General features: G+C 53.6%; 6 protein-coding genes across 6 annotated transcripts; 3 read left to right on the top strand and 3 right to left on the bottom strand.

Moving 5' to 3' along the window:
* Window positions 1-83: 83 nt before the first annotated feature.
* On the bottom strand, window positions 84-1,176 carry BO95DRAFT_464380 (oxidoreductase, 2OG-Fe(II) oxygenase family; the record flags this gene model as incomplete). Its single annotated transcript, XM_025589054.1, has 2 exons — window positions 84-723; window positions 857-1,176. The coding sequence occupies 2 exons, from the start codon at window positions 1,174-1,176 to the stop codon at window positions 84-86; spliced, it is 960 nt and encodes a 319-aa protein (XP_025441586.1).
* Window positions 1,177-3,057: 1,881 nt separating this feature from the next.
* Window positions 3,058-5,268, top strand: BO95DRAFT_153262 (sugar porter family MFS transporter). The gene is made up of 3 exons (XM_025580660.1): window positions 3,058-3,923; window positions 4,032-4,742; window positions 4,802-5,268. The coding sequence occupies exons 1-3, from the start codon at window positions 3,384-3,386 to the stop codon at window positions 5,168-5,170; spliced, it is 1,620 nt and encodes a 539-aa protein (XP_025441585.1). The 5' UTR covers window positions 3,058-3,383; the 3' UTR covers window positions 5,171-5,268.
* Window positions 5,269-5,686: 418 nt separating this feature from the next.
* On the bottom strand, window positions 5,687-6,540 carry BO95DRAFT_153255 (uncharacterized protein). The gene has a single exon (XM_025580659.1). It carries the CDS (start codon window positions 6,336-6,338, stop codon window positions 5,826-5,828), a length of 513 nt encoding a protein of 170 aa, XP_025441584.1. The 5' UTR covers window positions 6,339-6,540; the 3' UTR covers window positions 5,687-5,825.
* Window positions 6,541-7,968: 1,428 nt separating this feature from the next.
* pacC (putative C2H2 transcription factor PacC) lies at window positions 7,969-10,544 on the top strand. The gene is made up of 3 exons (XM_025580657.1): window positions 7,969-8,464; window positions 8,628-8,916; window positions 8,971-10,544. Exons 1-3 carry the CDS (start codon window positions 8,189-8,191, stop codon window positions 10,401-10,403), a joined length of 1,998 nt encoding a protein of 665 aa, XP_025441583.1. The 5' UTR covers window positions 7,969-8,188; the 3' UTR covers window positions 10,404-10,544.
* A 1,791-nt stretch (window positions 10,545-12,335) lies between these two features.
* On the top strand, window positions 12,336-14,997 carry BO95DRAFT_153224 (putative forkhead transcription factor Fkh1/2). The gene is made up of 4 exons (XM_025580658.1): window positions 12,336-12,814; window positions 12,886-13,902; window positions 13,954-14,849; window positions 14,908-14,997. Exons 1-4 carry the CDS (start codon window positions 12,701-12,703, stop codon window positions 14,978-14,980), a joined length of 2,100 nt encoding a protein of 699 aa, XP_025441582.1. The 5' UTR covers window positions 12,336-12,700; the 3' UTR covers window positions 14,981-14,997.
* A 330-nt stretch (window positions 14,998-15,327) lies between these two features.
* BO95DRAFT_334489 (putative transcription regulator PAB1642) lies at window positions 15,328-16,155 on the bottom strand (the record flags this gene model as incomplete). The annotated part of the gene is made up of 1 exon (XM_025581926.1): window positions 15,328-16,155. A coding segment is annotated over one exon (828 nt), but the record flags the coding sequence as incomplete, so codon positions are not given.
* Window positions 16,156-16,497: the final 342 nt, after the last annotated feature.

The raw sequence follows: 16,497 nt of genomic DNA, 5'->3' as shown, positions 1-16,497 counted from the left end.
ATATATATATATATATATATATATATATATAATATATTTCTCTCTCCAAAGGGGTATATCCAACTGAAATCTGGGAGCCGGGCTCAACCTCTCCTCCGCCGAGGGGGCTGATACCAGCTCCAAATATTCAATCCGATCTTCGTTCCGGAGGTGACCGGGAACGCGGCATGCCACGTCTCCGGATATCCCGATCCATCCGGTCGCAGGTTCTCCCAGAAGATGGCATTGCCTTTGATGGGCTTGAATGTAACTCCCTGCGAGGCAGCGGCAGCGGAAGCGGCAGCATGGCTTGGCTCGCCATCCTTAGGCTCCCCTCTTGGAGGGGCAGCAGCAGCAACAGCATCCGCAGGGCACTCCACAAACCGACACCATTCGCGGAGGGCCGCGGCACTCCGAGGCATCCTCAGCCGCGGAAAGTTTGTGCCTCCACCCTCGCAGTCATCCCCCAAGTAGACCATAAATGTGCTGAGGCGGTCCCCGCCACGGGCAGCGGATCCGGCCCAGTCATAGTGGTGGACGTAGTGGCCGGAGGTGTTGTAGCGTTGCGCCCACATGCGTTCAATGTAGAGGTGCGGTTTCCAGCCCTGGAATGCGGCGGCGCGGGCCTCGAGGCATCGGACGGTGTTGTCGCGGGGAAGAAGAGCGCGGTCGGAGAGGCGGCGGGTGGCATCGTGAGTTGTGTTTTGGCCGTTATAGATCGTGGAGAGAGTGTAGTTCGATTTACTTTCTAGGTGTCAGCTTTCCGTTGATGGTTTCCTGTGCAAGATCATGGAGAAGGAATTGTGCTTGGTGAATTGGTTGAGATGAGATCGAAGCACTGTGGCCGGGATAGAATGGTTTTTGAGTGGGGAAGTACCTTAGATTGACGATGTGGTCCGTTTCTTCCGCCGACAAGAAATCCTCAATATATATCACCAATGGGTCTTTCTGCAGAAGGTGAACCCGGTAATTGTCGGGGGCACAATTTGGAATGACCCCATCTGGAAGACTCAGGACATCCGGGTTGAGGGTGAGGCCCGAATCGGGCTCGGTCCCGTCGGCATCGAGGTCGAGGTCGAAAAGATTCCCTGCGGAATCGGGAAAGAGTTGGCGGAGGAGCGGCGCGAGAACGAAGAAGTATGCGGGGAGAAGATAGAGCAGCGACGAGAGGAGAGTGGAAAGGGAGAATTTGGGCATATTGATCAAATCCCTCCCCCGGTGGTTTGATTGTCGGATCCCTATTCTTGCGGAGGGCTCGGCAGGAGATGGATAATTGATCTGATAACTCAGTCTGTGCATTAGAGTTATGCAACTACATTAGTAGATATGCAACTTGGTGAGCCTGTCCTTTCATGATTAGTCACGGTATCGGGAATTTGTTCAGACGCCGCACATAAGCCGAGAGACTGTTATCTCCGAGGAAGAACCATTTGGTCCGGTCCACTCCAACGAGCTTTTGCGTTTATCCTACCTCCTGGTGTAGTCAGCACCCACAGGCCATGTTGATCAAGAAGGCTTTCCCATGCACGCGACAATGCTCGCCTGCGGACAAGCGATGGCTCCGCTCATACTCGAGGGGCCTTCTCCACGCGGTCTGGGGTCTCCAAACACCATGGCGTCATGGAGTAATCCGGAGTCAAAGGATCTTCACCGCTGCTTTCGTCATGCTGTCCAGTGAGAAACAAAGACAGAACCTAAAAGGAACCATTAACGATTGCATGCGGAGACTCCGCGTTTTCAGTCTTCCAGAACCAGCGTCAACGCGGAGAAGCGTTCTTGAGCCCGCGTGGGTGGTGCGGGTGAGCGCCGACCCCGCCGTCTAAAGGGACTTCCGGTCAGCTGACCGCTAATCTCCTTAAGGTTAGTAGGATTAGCACTATCGCTCCTTCGCATTGAATTGTGTTTGACTTATGTAAATCGACTTGCTCATGGCTGAATTAAGCCTCGTGTGCGTTGCCCGTCTCGGTTAGCCCACATCCACCGGCCTTTCCTTCGTCTTCGGCGACCTTCTGCTCCTATCCGAAGCTCTACGTAGCACTATACACTGCATTTTTCTCGGGCAGATCTGGCAGGTCTGAAGACAACACATCTCGTACACAATACCTACATTATCTGCGCCACTGCATCTCCATGTCAACCGACTTTTAGCTTTTGACCTTCCGATATACTCGTTAACTGGTGTCCGATCCACGGCGAACTAAAGCTTGATCGGCACCAAAGTTATGCACGTTCCGGCTTAGTCGGCTCTCTTCCGAGGAAGGACTCCATCAAGGAATGGGGTTAAGGCTTCATCCCGTCATCATGACTGGCCTAAACATGATTACGAAGAACATTGGGAGGGGAAGGGTGTCAGAAACCGGCTAAGTCCTCTCTTGAACTCGACAGGGGCATCGAAAAGTCGCTTAACCCTGATTGTGGACCTCCCTGTGTTGGGCCAATTCTCAAACTCCTACGCTCTGATTCGCCGAAGAGCCGACATGAGGCGAAGCCGAAGGCATCGATGCTGGGCCGTTCCAGACAACAACGAGATCGGCACTCCGAGTTCGCGAGTCTGGTAGAGATAAGGCTCTTAAGACCGAGTTTAAAGTTCGTCTGGGAATGGGTTGGTCCACCGGCAAAGTCTTCACCGTGGCCAAGTCGCCACAGGCTCGCTACCTTGGAACGTGCAGAGCCCAGTCAGCAATCAGTCATTTCACCTGAGGGTTATTTGCTTTCGCAGGCGCCGGAACAGTCGGGTAAATGTCCAGTCTAAAGGGGGCAACCAGGATTATATACCTTCTCCTCGTGCAGGGAAATTTTCTAGCCTTCGCCCCCACACCCTAAATCTGCGGCTGAATGTTTCTTTCGCAAGAACTTCTCCGCGCCGGCTAAGCGAGACATAGTCAGTCTGGGGAAAACTCTCCCCCGACCCAGTTTCCCACATCACGAGGCGACCTTTGTGGGAATCAAGGCAATAGTTTGCATGATAAGGACCAATTAGCTGCTTGCTTGACGTATCAAATGCGTGCTATTCACAAGAACCCCCATGTTGAGTCTCCCCAGATGGGGTTTCGGTCAGACGTGGATTGTGGAGAGCGTTCGACGAAGAGGAGAATCCACACGGTTCAGCGTTGATGCGTCGCTCACTGTAGATAATTACTTTAGGGGCCCGGCCCGTCTCGACCAGTTTTTAAATCTTCCTCAACTTCCGCCTTCAGAACTTTCTTTCCCCCATATCTACTTCCATCATCTTCCCCTTCCTTGTCTCTGTTGGCAGGAAGCCTGCTTTTTTTTTCTTTCTTCCTTTCTCTTGGTCTTTTCACCTTCAAGAGATAATTGGGACTTGTTCATAGGTCTTCACATCTCTGTTCTTCTTTCTCCCCTCCTCTCCCCTCCCTTCCTCCTTCTCTCGCCCCCTCATAGCAATGGGTGGCATTCTCCACCTGGTCGAGGATCGGCCTACGCCGAAAGCTGTTTACAACTGGCGAGTGTATGCATTGGCCGCCATTGCATCATGCGGTTCTCAAATGATCGGGTACACCAGTGGTTTCATCGGCACGACCATCACATTGGACTCTTTCATGACCGAGTTTGGCCTGGACAAGAAGACTAGCTCCGAGAGAGACTTGATCAGCGAAAACATTGTCTCTCTTTTCATTGCTGGTGCTTTCTTCGGAGCTTTGCTCACCTATGGTATTTCGTACTATGGGGGACGCAAATGGAGTTTGACCATCGCTTCGGCTGTCTTCGTTCTCGGAGCGGGTTTGCAGTTGGGAGCCAACAGTTCGACCGGTCTCGGCATACTTTATGCGGGCCGTGTGTTGGCCGGTCTCGGCACCGGAGTTGCCTCCAATATTGTCCCGATGTACCTGTCCGAGCTAGCCCCTCCCGCCATTCGTGGTCGTCTTGTTGGTTTGTATGAACTTGGCTGGCAAGTTGGTGGCATGGTCGGTTTCTGGATCAACGTAAGTTATTCGCCCGCGCAATACGGCAATACGGTCTTGATGCTACCCAGCACCTTTCCCTATTCCTCCAGGAACCAGGGCCTCTAAGCTAACCTTCCCTGCTTCTAGTATGGTGTTGAGCAAACCATTCCTGCCAGCCACAAGCAATGGGTCATTCCGTTCGCTATTCAGATTATTCCATCAGGAATGCTTTTCCTCGGCTCTCTGTGGATGAAGGAATCTCCCCGTTGGCTGTTTACCAAGGGCCGCCGCGAGCAGGCCATTGCGAACCTGTGCTGGGTCCGTCAGTTGGAGCCCACTGATATCTATATCACCGAGGAAATCGCTGCTATGGATCAGAGTCTCGAGGAGCAAAAGGCCACCATCGGTGTCGGTTTCTGGAAGCCCTTCCAGGCTCTCGGTCAAGCCAGGAACCTGCAGTATCGCCTGTTCCTGGGATGCATGCTCTTCTTCTGGCAGAACGGCTCTGGAATCAACGCAATCAATTACTATAGCCCGACCATTTTCGAAAGCATTGGTGTTCAGGGCAACACGAAGGGAATCTTGAACGGTGTCTTTGGTGTCGTCAAGGCTGTCATCACCATCGTCTGGCTGCTTTTCCTGGTTGACCAGCTCGGTCGTCGCAAGCTGCTGCTTATCGGTGCGGTTTGTGGCTCAGTCTGCATGTGGATTATTGGCGCGTACATCTGTGTGGTGGAGCCTACCAAGCATCCCCAAGACCACCTCAACAGCGGTGGTATCGCGGCTATCTTCTTTTTCTACCTCTGGACAGCGGTCTATACACCTACTTGGAACGGTACTCCGTGGGTCATCAACGCGGTATGTTCTTCTGTGTTTTACTGTCATATTCTGCACAATCCACTGACTGGTCTGGACAGGAGTTCTTCCACCCCAACATCCGTTCCGTGGCGCAGGCCGCCACCACCGCCAGTAACTGGCTTTTCAACTTCCTGGTCTCCCGGTTCACGGAGCAGATGTTCGAGAAGATGGGATACGGCGTGTACTTCTTTTTTGCCTCCCTGTCGTTCCTGGCATTCTTCTTCGCTTTCTTCCTCATCCCGGAGACCAGTGGTATCCCGCTGGAGGTGACCGATCAGCTGTTCAAGATCAAGCCGATCTGGCGGGCCCACTCCATCCTCAAGGAGCAGCTCAAGGAAGAGGAGGAGCGCTTCCGTGCGGAGATCAAGGATGGCATGTTCGACAAGCCCGAGCCCCAGGAGCACCTGGAGAACACGAAAGCCGCATGATGGAGTTTGTCGATTAGCCCGTTTTGCTTTGATTTCGGATTTTACACCTAGACGGATTGTATATATGTGAACGATAGATCATAGACCTGGATATATATTATTTTTTCTCTTTTTGGACATCTGCATTTGATGGTAGTGAAGTGGTTGAGTTGAATCAATAAAATAACCAGTTAAATAATTGACATCAAAAATGACTTAGCATCTCTTATCTCGATGCACTTGAGTTGTTTTCTTTTCACTCCTTCGAACCTGTCCGAAATAACTAAACTTTGTAATACATGATGGCGAAATGTGGATGCCTAAAATTCTCCGCTGACTATGCTGCAGGAGGGCCCTGCATAATTTTCCCCAAAAGACGGCCCCAGATGGATTGACCATCCATTCCCCTCAAAGACAAAGAGAAGGGGGAGGGCACCGCCACCCCGGGGTAAAAAAGCCAAGCCAAGTGTGCAGTATGTACAGTACAGTATCGACACTACAGCAATCCCTCGCTCCGTGACGCGATCGGGTTTGGAGGGGTTTTCTTCAGCGGTCAAACTGCAGGTGACTCGCATAATTCTTGATTTCCTTGGTGGTGTCACCTTCCAAGACGGGGGGGAAGCGACTTGGAGCCTTGGGAAGAGACATTTCCAACCTTGAAGCGTTCGTTAGACTTCTAGGTACTACAGGGGGAAAAGCTTTTTTTTTCCCGTTGTTTCCGCGGGTAAGTCAGGTCCCATGCTTCGACCTTCGATATACATTTACAGCAACTGTGCGAGGATGGTAGTTTATGAATGAAAGTTATGAATCTCGTGGATGTATTCAGGGCTTTGGGGGAGGTCAGTTGAATAGCTGGATGGACTATTTTAGTAAGATTCACGGCTCGGAGTGAATGAACTTCCGACTCAATAATCAGAATACGGAGGGACTGAGAGGGGTAATCCGACCCAGTTAGTAATTTAGTATCCACCAGCTGAGTCGAGTCTTTTCTGTACTGCCATTTGTGGTAGAAGTAGGTATAATAGGTAGTCAGTCCACCTGTGTCCCATGAGTGGTACAGTACATACAGTTTGTTGTATGTACAGGGGGGACACTTGACTCTGAAAGAAATGGGTGGTGGGTGCATTTGCATGCAAATGCCGCTCTCCTGGGCTCCCCCTCCCTCCTCCCCGGAGAAGCCCGGGACCATCTGACTAATGACCAAAGAAAACACAAAAAAAAAAAAAAAAAAAAAAAAAAAAAACGACACCGAAAAGAAAAACAAGGTTCCAAGAAACCCAAGAGTCCAAGAAGTCCAAGACCTGCACCCTCTCTCCTCGGGGTCCTCGGGGCGGGAAAAGAAGCGCCAAGAGAGGTAGGGGGAGAGAGGAATTACTTGGTCTGTTTTGGTATTTTGGCCACCCGGTCATTCTTGACTTCGTGGTGGACGGTTCGATAGCGAAAACAAGGATCAGACTTTCCCATAAGATGAATCCAGCTATATTAGAGCTAAGTACCCCATATTTTACAGTACAAAGAAAGTACCTAGTGAGGTGTTGGTTGGAATCGTAATAAGAATCCATTGGCTGGTGCTTCCTTCCCTCACGGCTCCAAATGTCAGACACGAGAATAGGCTCCACAGGTCTTTGCGGAAAAAGGAAAGGCATCGATTCCTGCAGCTACTCGACCTTCCAGAGTTCCAGTCGCCATTTCTACGAGGTGATAATAAGCAGGCAGAGAAGGAACGGGGGGAGAGAGGGAGGGGGGAAGCGCAGGACGGAGGCCAAGAAGGGTAACTTGGCCAACTTGGCAAGTTTTCTTATGCGGGGGGGGAAAGGGACTACCAGGGCTAGTCTGTCCGTCGGATTGTCAGACAACATTATTATTATCATGGCAGCTAAGCAGATAAGTCACGGTCCCTAGATCATAGTAGGACGGACTAAGTCTAGTCAGTCAGCCAGTTGGTCCCATGTGTCAATACGGGGGCGAGGGAGAACGGTTATTCGAGGCTTCGTTCAAGCCCACTAGGACTAGTTTCGAATCCCTTAAGCTCTAACCATTCCGGACGGCACTAAGTTAGTTTTAGTTGGGAAACTAATTTTCGCGGTGGAAGGTGGGTTTTGTGTCCGTGGGGGGGGGAAACGAAGGCAGTTAAAGATTGACAGTAAGATTGAGAATGTTCTCAGCATGAATCAGAGGTATGATATCAGCCTAGACATAAACAGATGTCCTGGCAGTGGTGTAAACTTTCTGTCACTACTAGGTAGTAAGTTAGTTGGTTACCTGGAGTGTTAAAAGAAAAAAAGAGTCAGAAAAAGAAGAAGGGCCAGACGATGCCATGCCACGCCACGCAGCCCCGCACGGTGTGTCTTGGCCCGGACAGTGCCCAGTCCTGGCTTGGGCTTCTTGTCTCTTTTTCTCCCCTCCGCCCGGTTGAGTCTTCGCCTTTTCTAGGCAAGGCTCGTCTCTCGCTCTCTCTCTCTCTGCCTCCTCGGCTCGGCCCCAAGACTTTCCTCCCCTGATTCTCTCTTCTGAAGGCCCCCTCCCCCCTCCTCCTCCTCCTCCCTCCCTCCCTCCCTCCCCTTTCCATCTCTTTTCTTGTTCTGACTCTTACAAACATTATCTTCCGTCTCTTCCTCCATCATTCTTGTTTGATGCCCCCCTGGTGGTCTCCATCTATACAGTCCACCTACCTATACTTCTCTTTATATTCCAAATTACAATTACTATATTGAATCAGTATAAATTACTGGGCGCTTTCCCCACCTTTTCGGTTGCTTGACTTGACTAGGCTGCGGTATCGGTGCGCGTGTCTGACTCCCTCTTTGTTGTTCAACGAACGCTCTCACCGCGTCTCGAATCTACCGACCGTCTTAGCCTACTTCTGCCCTTTTCTACTTCCCCGTGGGATATACAACTCTCATCGGTTCATTAACCACCGGCTCTTGTCTCTGTTTGACGTATTTGTTGATTATATCCCCGTTGGGGTATTGTGTTGAGTCGCTTGTCTACTTCCGCTGGCATCCCAAGACAGGGACAAGAAACAGAATTTTCTTGGCAATGTCGGAACCTCAAGACACCACCACCACCACGGCCCCTTCGACGGCGGCTCCCCCCGTGCCTGCACCTGCCGCCCAGGAGCCTGCTGCTCCCCCTCAACAACAATCTCCTCAGGTCTCGTCGGCTACCGCTGCGTCGGCTGCTGCGACTGCTGCTGCTGCGACTGCTGCCGTTGCTAGCCCTCCCATTAACGGCACCACCACTCGCCCGGCCGAGGAACTGTCCTGCCTGTGGCAGAACTGCTCTGAAAAGTGCCCGTCTCCCGAAGCTCTCTACGTAAGTTGTCTCGGTCTTTTTTCTTCTTCCTATCTCTTTGCTAGTTCATGCTCTTCTCTTCTGGTTCTGGCTCTGAGGCACCTTCGAGTAACCGGCCACGTGTCGGCTCGACCGGTCATAATCATGGGGAAACGATCCGCCGCTGACCGCTCTGGTGCTATAGGAACATGTGTGCGAGCGTCATGTCGGTCGCAAGAGTACAAATAACCTCAACCTGACCTGCCAATGGGGTAGCTGTCGGACGACGACTGTCAAGCGCGATCACATCACCTCTCACATCCGTGTCCATGTGCCGCTCAAACCACACAAGTGTGATTTCTGTGGCAAAGCTTTCAAGCGTCCCCAGGATTTGAAGAAGCACGTCAAGACCCATGCTGATGATTCCGTTCTGGTTCGCTCCCCCGAGCCTGGCTCTCGGAATCCGGACATGATATTTGCAAGTGGCGCTAAAGGTATGCGACCGCATATTTACCCTTCGGGCGTTGACCGACTGACGCATGCTGTAGGGTACGCCGCGGCTGCTCATTACTTCGAACCCACAATCAACCCAGTCCCTAGCCAGGGTTACGCCCATGGTGCTCCTCAATACTACCAGTCTCACCCACCGCCTCAACCTTCCAACCCATCCTACGGCAATGTTTACTACGCCCTGAACCACGGCCCGGAAGCCGGACACACCTCGTACGAGTCGAAGAAGCGTGGCTACGATGCTCTGAACGAGTTCTTCGGTGACTTGAAGCGCCGCCAGTTTGACCCGAACTCGTATGCGGCTGTGGGTCAGCGGTTGATGGGGCTACAGAGTCTGTCGCTGCCCGTTCTGAGCAGCGGACCTCTGCCCGAATACCAAGCGATGCCTGCCCCCGTGGCTGTAGGTGGCGGTGGATATAGCCCTGGAGGCCATCCCTCCGCTCCGTCGTATCACCTGCCCCCGATGAGCAACGTGCGCACCAAGAATGATCTTATAAATATCGATCAATTCTTGCAGCAAATGCAGGACACGATCTACGAGAACGACGACAACGTTGCCGCAGCGGGAGTTGCCCAACCCGGTGCTCACTACGTCCACGGAGGTCTGAGCTACCGCACCACTCACTCGCCGCCAACACAGTTGCCCCCTAGCCATGCGACAGCTACGACAGCGGCTAGCGCCATGATGCCCAACCCAGCCACCCACTCTCCCTCCACCGGCACTCCCGCCCTCACGCCTCCTTCCAGTGCACAGTCCTACACCTCCGGTCGCTCCCCGATCTCTCTCCCGTCCGCCACTCGTGTGTCGCCACCTCACCAAGAAGGCGGCCACATGTATCCTCGCCTACCTTCGGCTACCATGTCTGAGAGCATGACAGCAGGCTATCCGACCACGTCGGGTGCGGCACCGCCTTCCACATTGGGGGGTATCTTCGATCATGACGACCGGCGTCGATATACCGGTGGCACGCTGCAGCGCGCGCGCCCAGAGCCCCGCTCCATGCCTGATGCCATGGACTTGTCGCAAGACAATGAGAAGGCAGACAGCGAGCGCACCCCTCTCGCTAAGGGGCGAGCATCCTCACTGTCACCCAAGAGTTTCTCGGCTAGCCTAATCGACCCTGCGCTGTCAGGAGCGGCTGCTGAAGCCGAAGCGACGCTCCGGACCGCCCAGGCGGCGACCGAGGTGGCGGAGCGGGCTGATGTGCAGTGGGTGGAGAAGGTCCGGCTGATCGAGTACTTGCGTAACTACATTGCTTCCCGGCTGGAACGGGGCGAATACGAGAACGAGTCTCAGCGAATCCGCGACGAACGGAGCCCGGAGTCAGCCTCGGGGAGCCAAATGGAAGGGGTGGAGAGTACGCCAACCGAAGCGGCACCAGCCAAGCCGGGAGTGAGGTCGGAGGCAGGGGATGCAGTGATGTACCCGACGTTACGAATGGACGAAGATGGCGATTCCAAGATGCCCTGAGGGCGGTGGCTGGGATTGGCTGAGGTGATCTTCTGATGTTCCTCCGGGCCTCTCTTGACCGGCGGTTCATATTCGTGATTTTTTTTTTCTATAGGGTACCTTGGGTACTTCTCCCCACTTTCCTCTTTCTGTTAATTATTTACGGCTATGCTACGAACGACTTGTTCTGGGCGATTGCGGGTTAGGTTTGATTCTGCTTGTTTGCTATTCCCAATGCGTCGGAGAACCGGATTGGCCTCGGTAGGCAGGCGGTCCTGGTGAGTTGAAGTATTCTTTGTGTATATGATGAACCTGTATTTACTTGGGAGAAATCCATGCACTCGAACTCGGTCATTGATCAGTAATGCGATCGAAACCATGTTGTTTTTGTTGTTGACTTCCGCAGTGGTTGTCCTGTTATTGTGTAGCGTCGTCTTTTCCCTCTTGATCCGGAGGGAGGGGAAGGAAGAGTGGGAAGGGGAATCCAGGGCGAGAGATTGCAACGAAGATGTTACCTGTCGGAGGAGCCTGAAGAGGGATCCGCATTCCACACGAGCTGCACGCGGACACCATGACGCAACCAGTCTGAAGGGTAAACTACTGGCCTTTGCCTAATCCGGGGATGGTCGAGACCAGCGGGTAGCAGCAAGTTAAGTTGTGTGTACGTAGAAGCTGAGGAGGAGATGATGATGATGATGATGATGTTATTGTTGATGATGACGATGCTGGTGGATGGTCCAACCCTCCAACCCGCCCGCGCATCCGATCAACTCCGCCTCGCTGACTCTGGTCCGATTCCTCGTACGGAGTAGACTTTGGGGAAAGGAAGCTTATAGAACTTGGGTGGGTTTCATCATAGATAACCACAGAGCACCCTGCCTGGTTGACGGACTGCTCTTTTCAAGAATTGCAAGAATTGAGAGGGGGTTCAAGGACAGAAACTGCATCCGGCAAAGGGTCAACAGCGGGCCATCTTGATTAAACATGGTCTGTTTGTGATGTTGCTTTGCTTGCTTGTCTGCTTGCTTGTTGGGATCCACTGTCTGTTTACGGCGTCGTATTTGGATGTAGTAGAATTGTTTACGGAGTAGACCGTATATAATAGGATCCGGGGAAGGAACCAAGGGGGGGGGAAAGTTAAGAAGAGAAAGGAAGGAAGAAAGGAAGGAAGGAAGAGAGCGAAGAGTGAGAAAGAAAGAAAGAAAGAAAGAAAGAAAAGGTGAAAGGGAGGAAGATTGATTGACTATTTACTTATCTTCGCATTGCAAGTACAATTGCAATTGTGTTGGTGGAAGAACAAGCAATCCCGAGGATTTTTCCTAGTGATTGCAACTAAACTACTCAATCTGGCAGTGACGGCACCCTTCAAGGTTCAATCAAGTTCATTCCCCTTCATTCCCTTCAGTCGCAGTCCCACATGACTGACTGATTGATTGACTGCACTGTTTGATTGATGATTGATTGATTGATGGATTTGACTGACGGGCTTAGAATTGGATTGACTCGGAAGCGTTTCTTTCCCATCTCATCCATCCTATTCCCTTGTGGCTGATTCATTCGCAGCGTCATCATCATCATCACCATCATCACTACTACTTTCTACTGCTGGCTGCTGCTTCTACTACTTCTTCACCTCACCACTTACTTCCACATACAATCTGCTTGTCTCGATCCTTTCCTCCCTTCTTTCCTTTTGTTCCTCTCTCCCTCCTCCTTCTTCTCCTCCTCCCTTTCTTTGATTCATCATCTCTTCCTTTCTTCTCCCTCTCCCACCACCACCCCAGCCCTATTGAACGTGCTTGGCGCAAACCCGACCTCCCCTCCTCTTCCCTCCCACTTCCACTCCCCCCACGGTGGCTGGCCACTCTCTCTCGCAGCCCCCCTCCAGTCCCGTCTCACTCACTCGCTACTCTTCCCTTCTCTCTCACTAGTCACGACTCACGGTCAAATCGCGTCTCGTTCGTGCGCGGTGGCAAACCGTACCCTTGGGTCAACAACCCTGGACCTGCCATCCCGGTTTCCATTCGTCCTACTCCGTACTGTTCTCATTTTCGGTGGTTCGTCACGGGTGTTCTCACTCTTCAACGTCTGCGATTTTCTCTTCCCTAATCTCGTATTGTTGCCCCGGCCACTTGCGACCCTTCTCCACCACGACCACAACTGATTACACTACCACCGACGATAACATCAACTCATCTCGCTCCGCAACGCTTCCCACGATAACTTCTCCGAGCCCCTCCATCAGCAACAACAACAACCACCACCGCAACCGATCGCCTGCCTGCGCCGCTTTTCATCGCTCCGTCTGTTTTTGCACCATGCCTCTATCGAACCGCCGCCGCGCGCGGCGCAAGGAGATTCAGTTACAAGAGACATCCGACGCAGAGGCCCCGGATTCATCGCCGACGCGACCGTCAAATAAGAAGCGCAAGGTGAGTGCTCCCTGAACAACGATCAACGTCTTGACAAGAACCGTCGATTAACTGTCTACTGTTGCGGTCAGGTCGAACATTCTCGAGTATCCCCACAAACGCGCCCGATCAAGCCCGAGTCCGCCGACGAAGCCGACGATGACCAGGACCTGTCGGAGAATCAAGACCTCGTTGACCTGGTAATCTCATATCTCGAGGCTGCACGCGAAGAGGTTCGAGTTCATCGCGACTATTCCAATACGAAGACGGAGGCAGAGCAGAGCATTCGCGCCTACGCCAAAATTGCCGGTCGCAATTGGACTTACTATGTAAAGACCCTCCATGTCAACATCGGTCGCGAACCCGACCGCGAGCAGAAGCTAGATGAGCAGTCGAGTCCGGTCACGATTGCCGCGCGCGCTCTTCCGGAGGTGAATGTCGATCTGGGCCCCAGCAAGTTCGTCTCGCGCTTGCACGCGGAGATTTTCTACGATGGTGAGGACACGGGCTCATGGCACATCCGTGTCAACGGTCGCAACGGGGTGCGCCTCAACAGCGTCATCCTCAAGCGCGGAACCGACGCCGTTCTCTCTTGCGGCGATATCATCGAGATTGCCAACACCCAGATGATGTTCGTCACCCCGGGCGACAAGGCGACCATCCACCCCAGCTTCGTTGATCGAGCGCAGCGACTGGCGAACGGCGAGGAAGAGCCTGCCACCTGGGATGCCAGTCAACACGCCCATCCTCATGCTTCTCACTCATCGACCAACACCGCTGGGACTACCGCGCCCGCTCCGCCATCATTGGCACCCGCACCGCACTTCCTCAAGCGCCAAGTGACCCCTCCTCCACGGTCGCCCGACACAGTGGGGGCCCGTACTGCCAAGCAGTCCCCTTTGTATAACCGCGGTATGATGATGGAGAGCACGGAAGAGATTGATTATAGCAAAGACTCGGCCAAGGACCTCAAGCCGCCGTACAGCTACGCGAATCTGATCGCCCAGGCCATCTTCTCCAGTGAGGAGGAGAAGCTTACCCTTAACAATATTTACAACTGGATCATGGACAAGTACGCTTTTTATCGGCATTCTCAGAGCGGTTGGCAGGTGAGCGTTCACTTCAGAATTGGAGGTATTTACAGTGCTAACCGGTTCCAGAACTCGATCCGTCATAATTTGTCGCTGAACAAGGCGTTCCAGAAGGTGCCGCGACGCACAGACGAGCCGGGCAAGGGAATGAAGTGGCAGATTGCACCCGAGCACCGCGAGGAGTATTGGAAGAAGCAGCTGCGGAAGGGCACGCAATCGTCGGCTCCATCATCACCTGCAACCAAAGTACCCGATCGCCGGGGCTCCACAAACGGCATGGAGGCCGTATTTAACAGCAAAAAGTCCCCACCAGTATCGTCCCCCGGTTTCAGTTCATTCCCAGTGGCTCCAGTCGAGGCGTACACTCCCGAACGAGGATCTCGTGCCAGCCGCAATGGAGCAGCGGAGCACAATTTACGCCCACCCAACACACGTGACTATGAAGAGCCTTCGCCGCTCCCAACCCGGTCAGCGACGAAGAACGCGGGTAGCAATGGGACCAGTCTCAGTCGAACATATGGGTTGTCGGACGCGGCCGTGGGATCACCTCCAGTACTGTCATCGTCGTACTATGATGACGGTCCATCGTCAATGATTACACCCGCCCCACAGCGGCAACAGCCGCGCCTGCCCCCTCCGAGCACGGCGCAAATACCATCCAAATTCATGCCAATGAGCTCACCGGCGCAGTTCTGGAAATTCGCGGATATTGGCAGCACGCCGGCGCGACCGGTACCTGACATGAGTCCGCTCAAGGGAGACCCCGGGGATGTCCTAGGCAGTATCCCGAGCAGCAGTCCGCCACCCCCCAACCTCGCAAGTCCTAGTAAACCAGGAACAACAGGTATGGCTACCGGTCGTGTGTTGCCGCCACCACGGCGAGAGCCTGAGCCACAGGGTGGTCGTCGTCCTGCCCCTGGAGCGGGAGAAGAGGAGGAGGACGAGAGCGGGTTTGATTTGGCGAGGTAGGCAATTATTTTTAACGTCATAGGTTCAATGGCAGAAACTAACCGCAGCTTGCAGAGGCTTCCAAACGATCGGATCATATCATCGCCAGCTGAGTAATGCGGCGCGTACAAGTGCAGCGACGTCGTGAGGAGGAATGGCTTGTTTGCTTTGCTTTTGTTATTCATTTGCCAGAAAGGCATCCACAACGAAGATCGGGGGGGATTATGGGACCATGGCTGTATGTATTGATGTAATTGTAGATATTGCTAATGATTTGATGTCGTCCTTCTTGTGTCTCGTTAGCCACTAAGGTTGTATACTGTAGATGTATATATACTCCAATTGCTTTTGATGCTCATTTATATCTGCTCATACCTATTTACATGTCAACCCTGTCCATCACAAATATGCATGCATGAATGCATACATACATACATACCCCTAGAAGCTACTGTACACATCAACAAGCCCCCGAGAACCACCCCGCCCTCGAATCTAAACCTCCGGCCAAAACTGCCCCTCCAGCCAAACCACCTGCCTCCACCACCGCGCACACCGCTCGACCACCTCCTCCCACGCCTTCTCCGGGCCCGCCGAACTCCGCTGCACCTCGCGCTCCGCCACTTTATCAACCAAGCACGTAATCCCCTCCACGAACTCCTCGAACTCGGCACACGTCCAATTGGGAATCAACTTCTCGCGCAACGCACCCCCATCCGCATCCTCCCCCCCGTTCTTTGCCCGTGGCATCGCCGCCCGCACATTCCGCCACACGGTCAGATAACACACCTCCGTCGCCCAGAGCACGAACAACCCCTCCAGCAAGGACGTCCCCGCCGATCCCGCCGAGATAAAGAGATCCGTGTACGCGGTTGTTATGGGCGAGGCGGTGAAGGCGCTGGCGGCTGGTGCTGGTGCTGGTGCTGGTGCTGGTGCTTCCCCCGGTTCGGGTTGGGGGACCTGGAACGGCGTGTTCAGATCGAGGGCGTATTCGTCGGCGACGGCGACGAAGAAGTCGAGTTCGCGGACAATGTTGGTCAGGGCTGCCGTGAGGGTGTGCAGGGTTTGGGTTTCGAGGGTTTGGGTTTCGATTTGGTCGGTGTTGTTGGGGTTGGTTTGTGTTGCGTGAGGCACAGGCACAGGCACAGGCACAGGCACAGGCACAGGCACAGGCACAGGCACAGGGAGCTGGAGCTTGGCGAGCAGCGCCCCGATGAAGCGGATGTAGGCGTGGATGTAGAGGCGGTCTTGGGCCAGCCAGGCCGCCAGGCGGGGTTTGGGGAGCGTGCCGGCGGCGGCGGCGGAGAGGAATGGGTGGGCGGTGGGGGAGGTGGCGGTTGTGAAACTGGTGGTGGTGAGGGGCGGGAGGGGGAGGGTGAGGAGGGTGGCTGTTAGGGTCATTTTGTTATGACTTTGGAGGTTTTGGGGGAGGGGGCGGGGGAGGGGTTGTGTAGTGGTGGTGGTTGTTGTGATGAAGGATGGTGTTCGTGGTTTATCAGGTGGGATCATCCGGATGCGTGGAGGGAAATATGATATAGTGTAAGTTAAGGTTCGGTTAGGGTTGGGAAAGCATACGGACTGCCGGCTGTAACGCTTAGGCTACGACTGAATCCGGGTCCTGGCAGATATCTGTGTCCTACCGTGTGACAAGCAATGCTGCATGTT

This window comes from Aspergillus brunneoviolaceus, assembly GCF_003184695.1.
Source record: "Aspergillus brunneoviolaceus CBS 621.78 unplaced genomic scaffold BO95scaffold_39, whole genome shotgun sequence".
Taxonomy (NCBI): Eukaryota; Fungi; Ascomycota; class Eurotiomycetes; order Eurotiales; family Aspergillaceae; genus Aspergillus; species Aspergillus brunneoviolaceus.
Note: the sequence above shows the minus strand (reverse complement) of the source record. Positions and strands in the feature narration are given on the sequence as shown.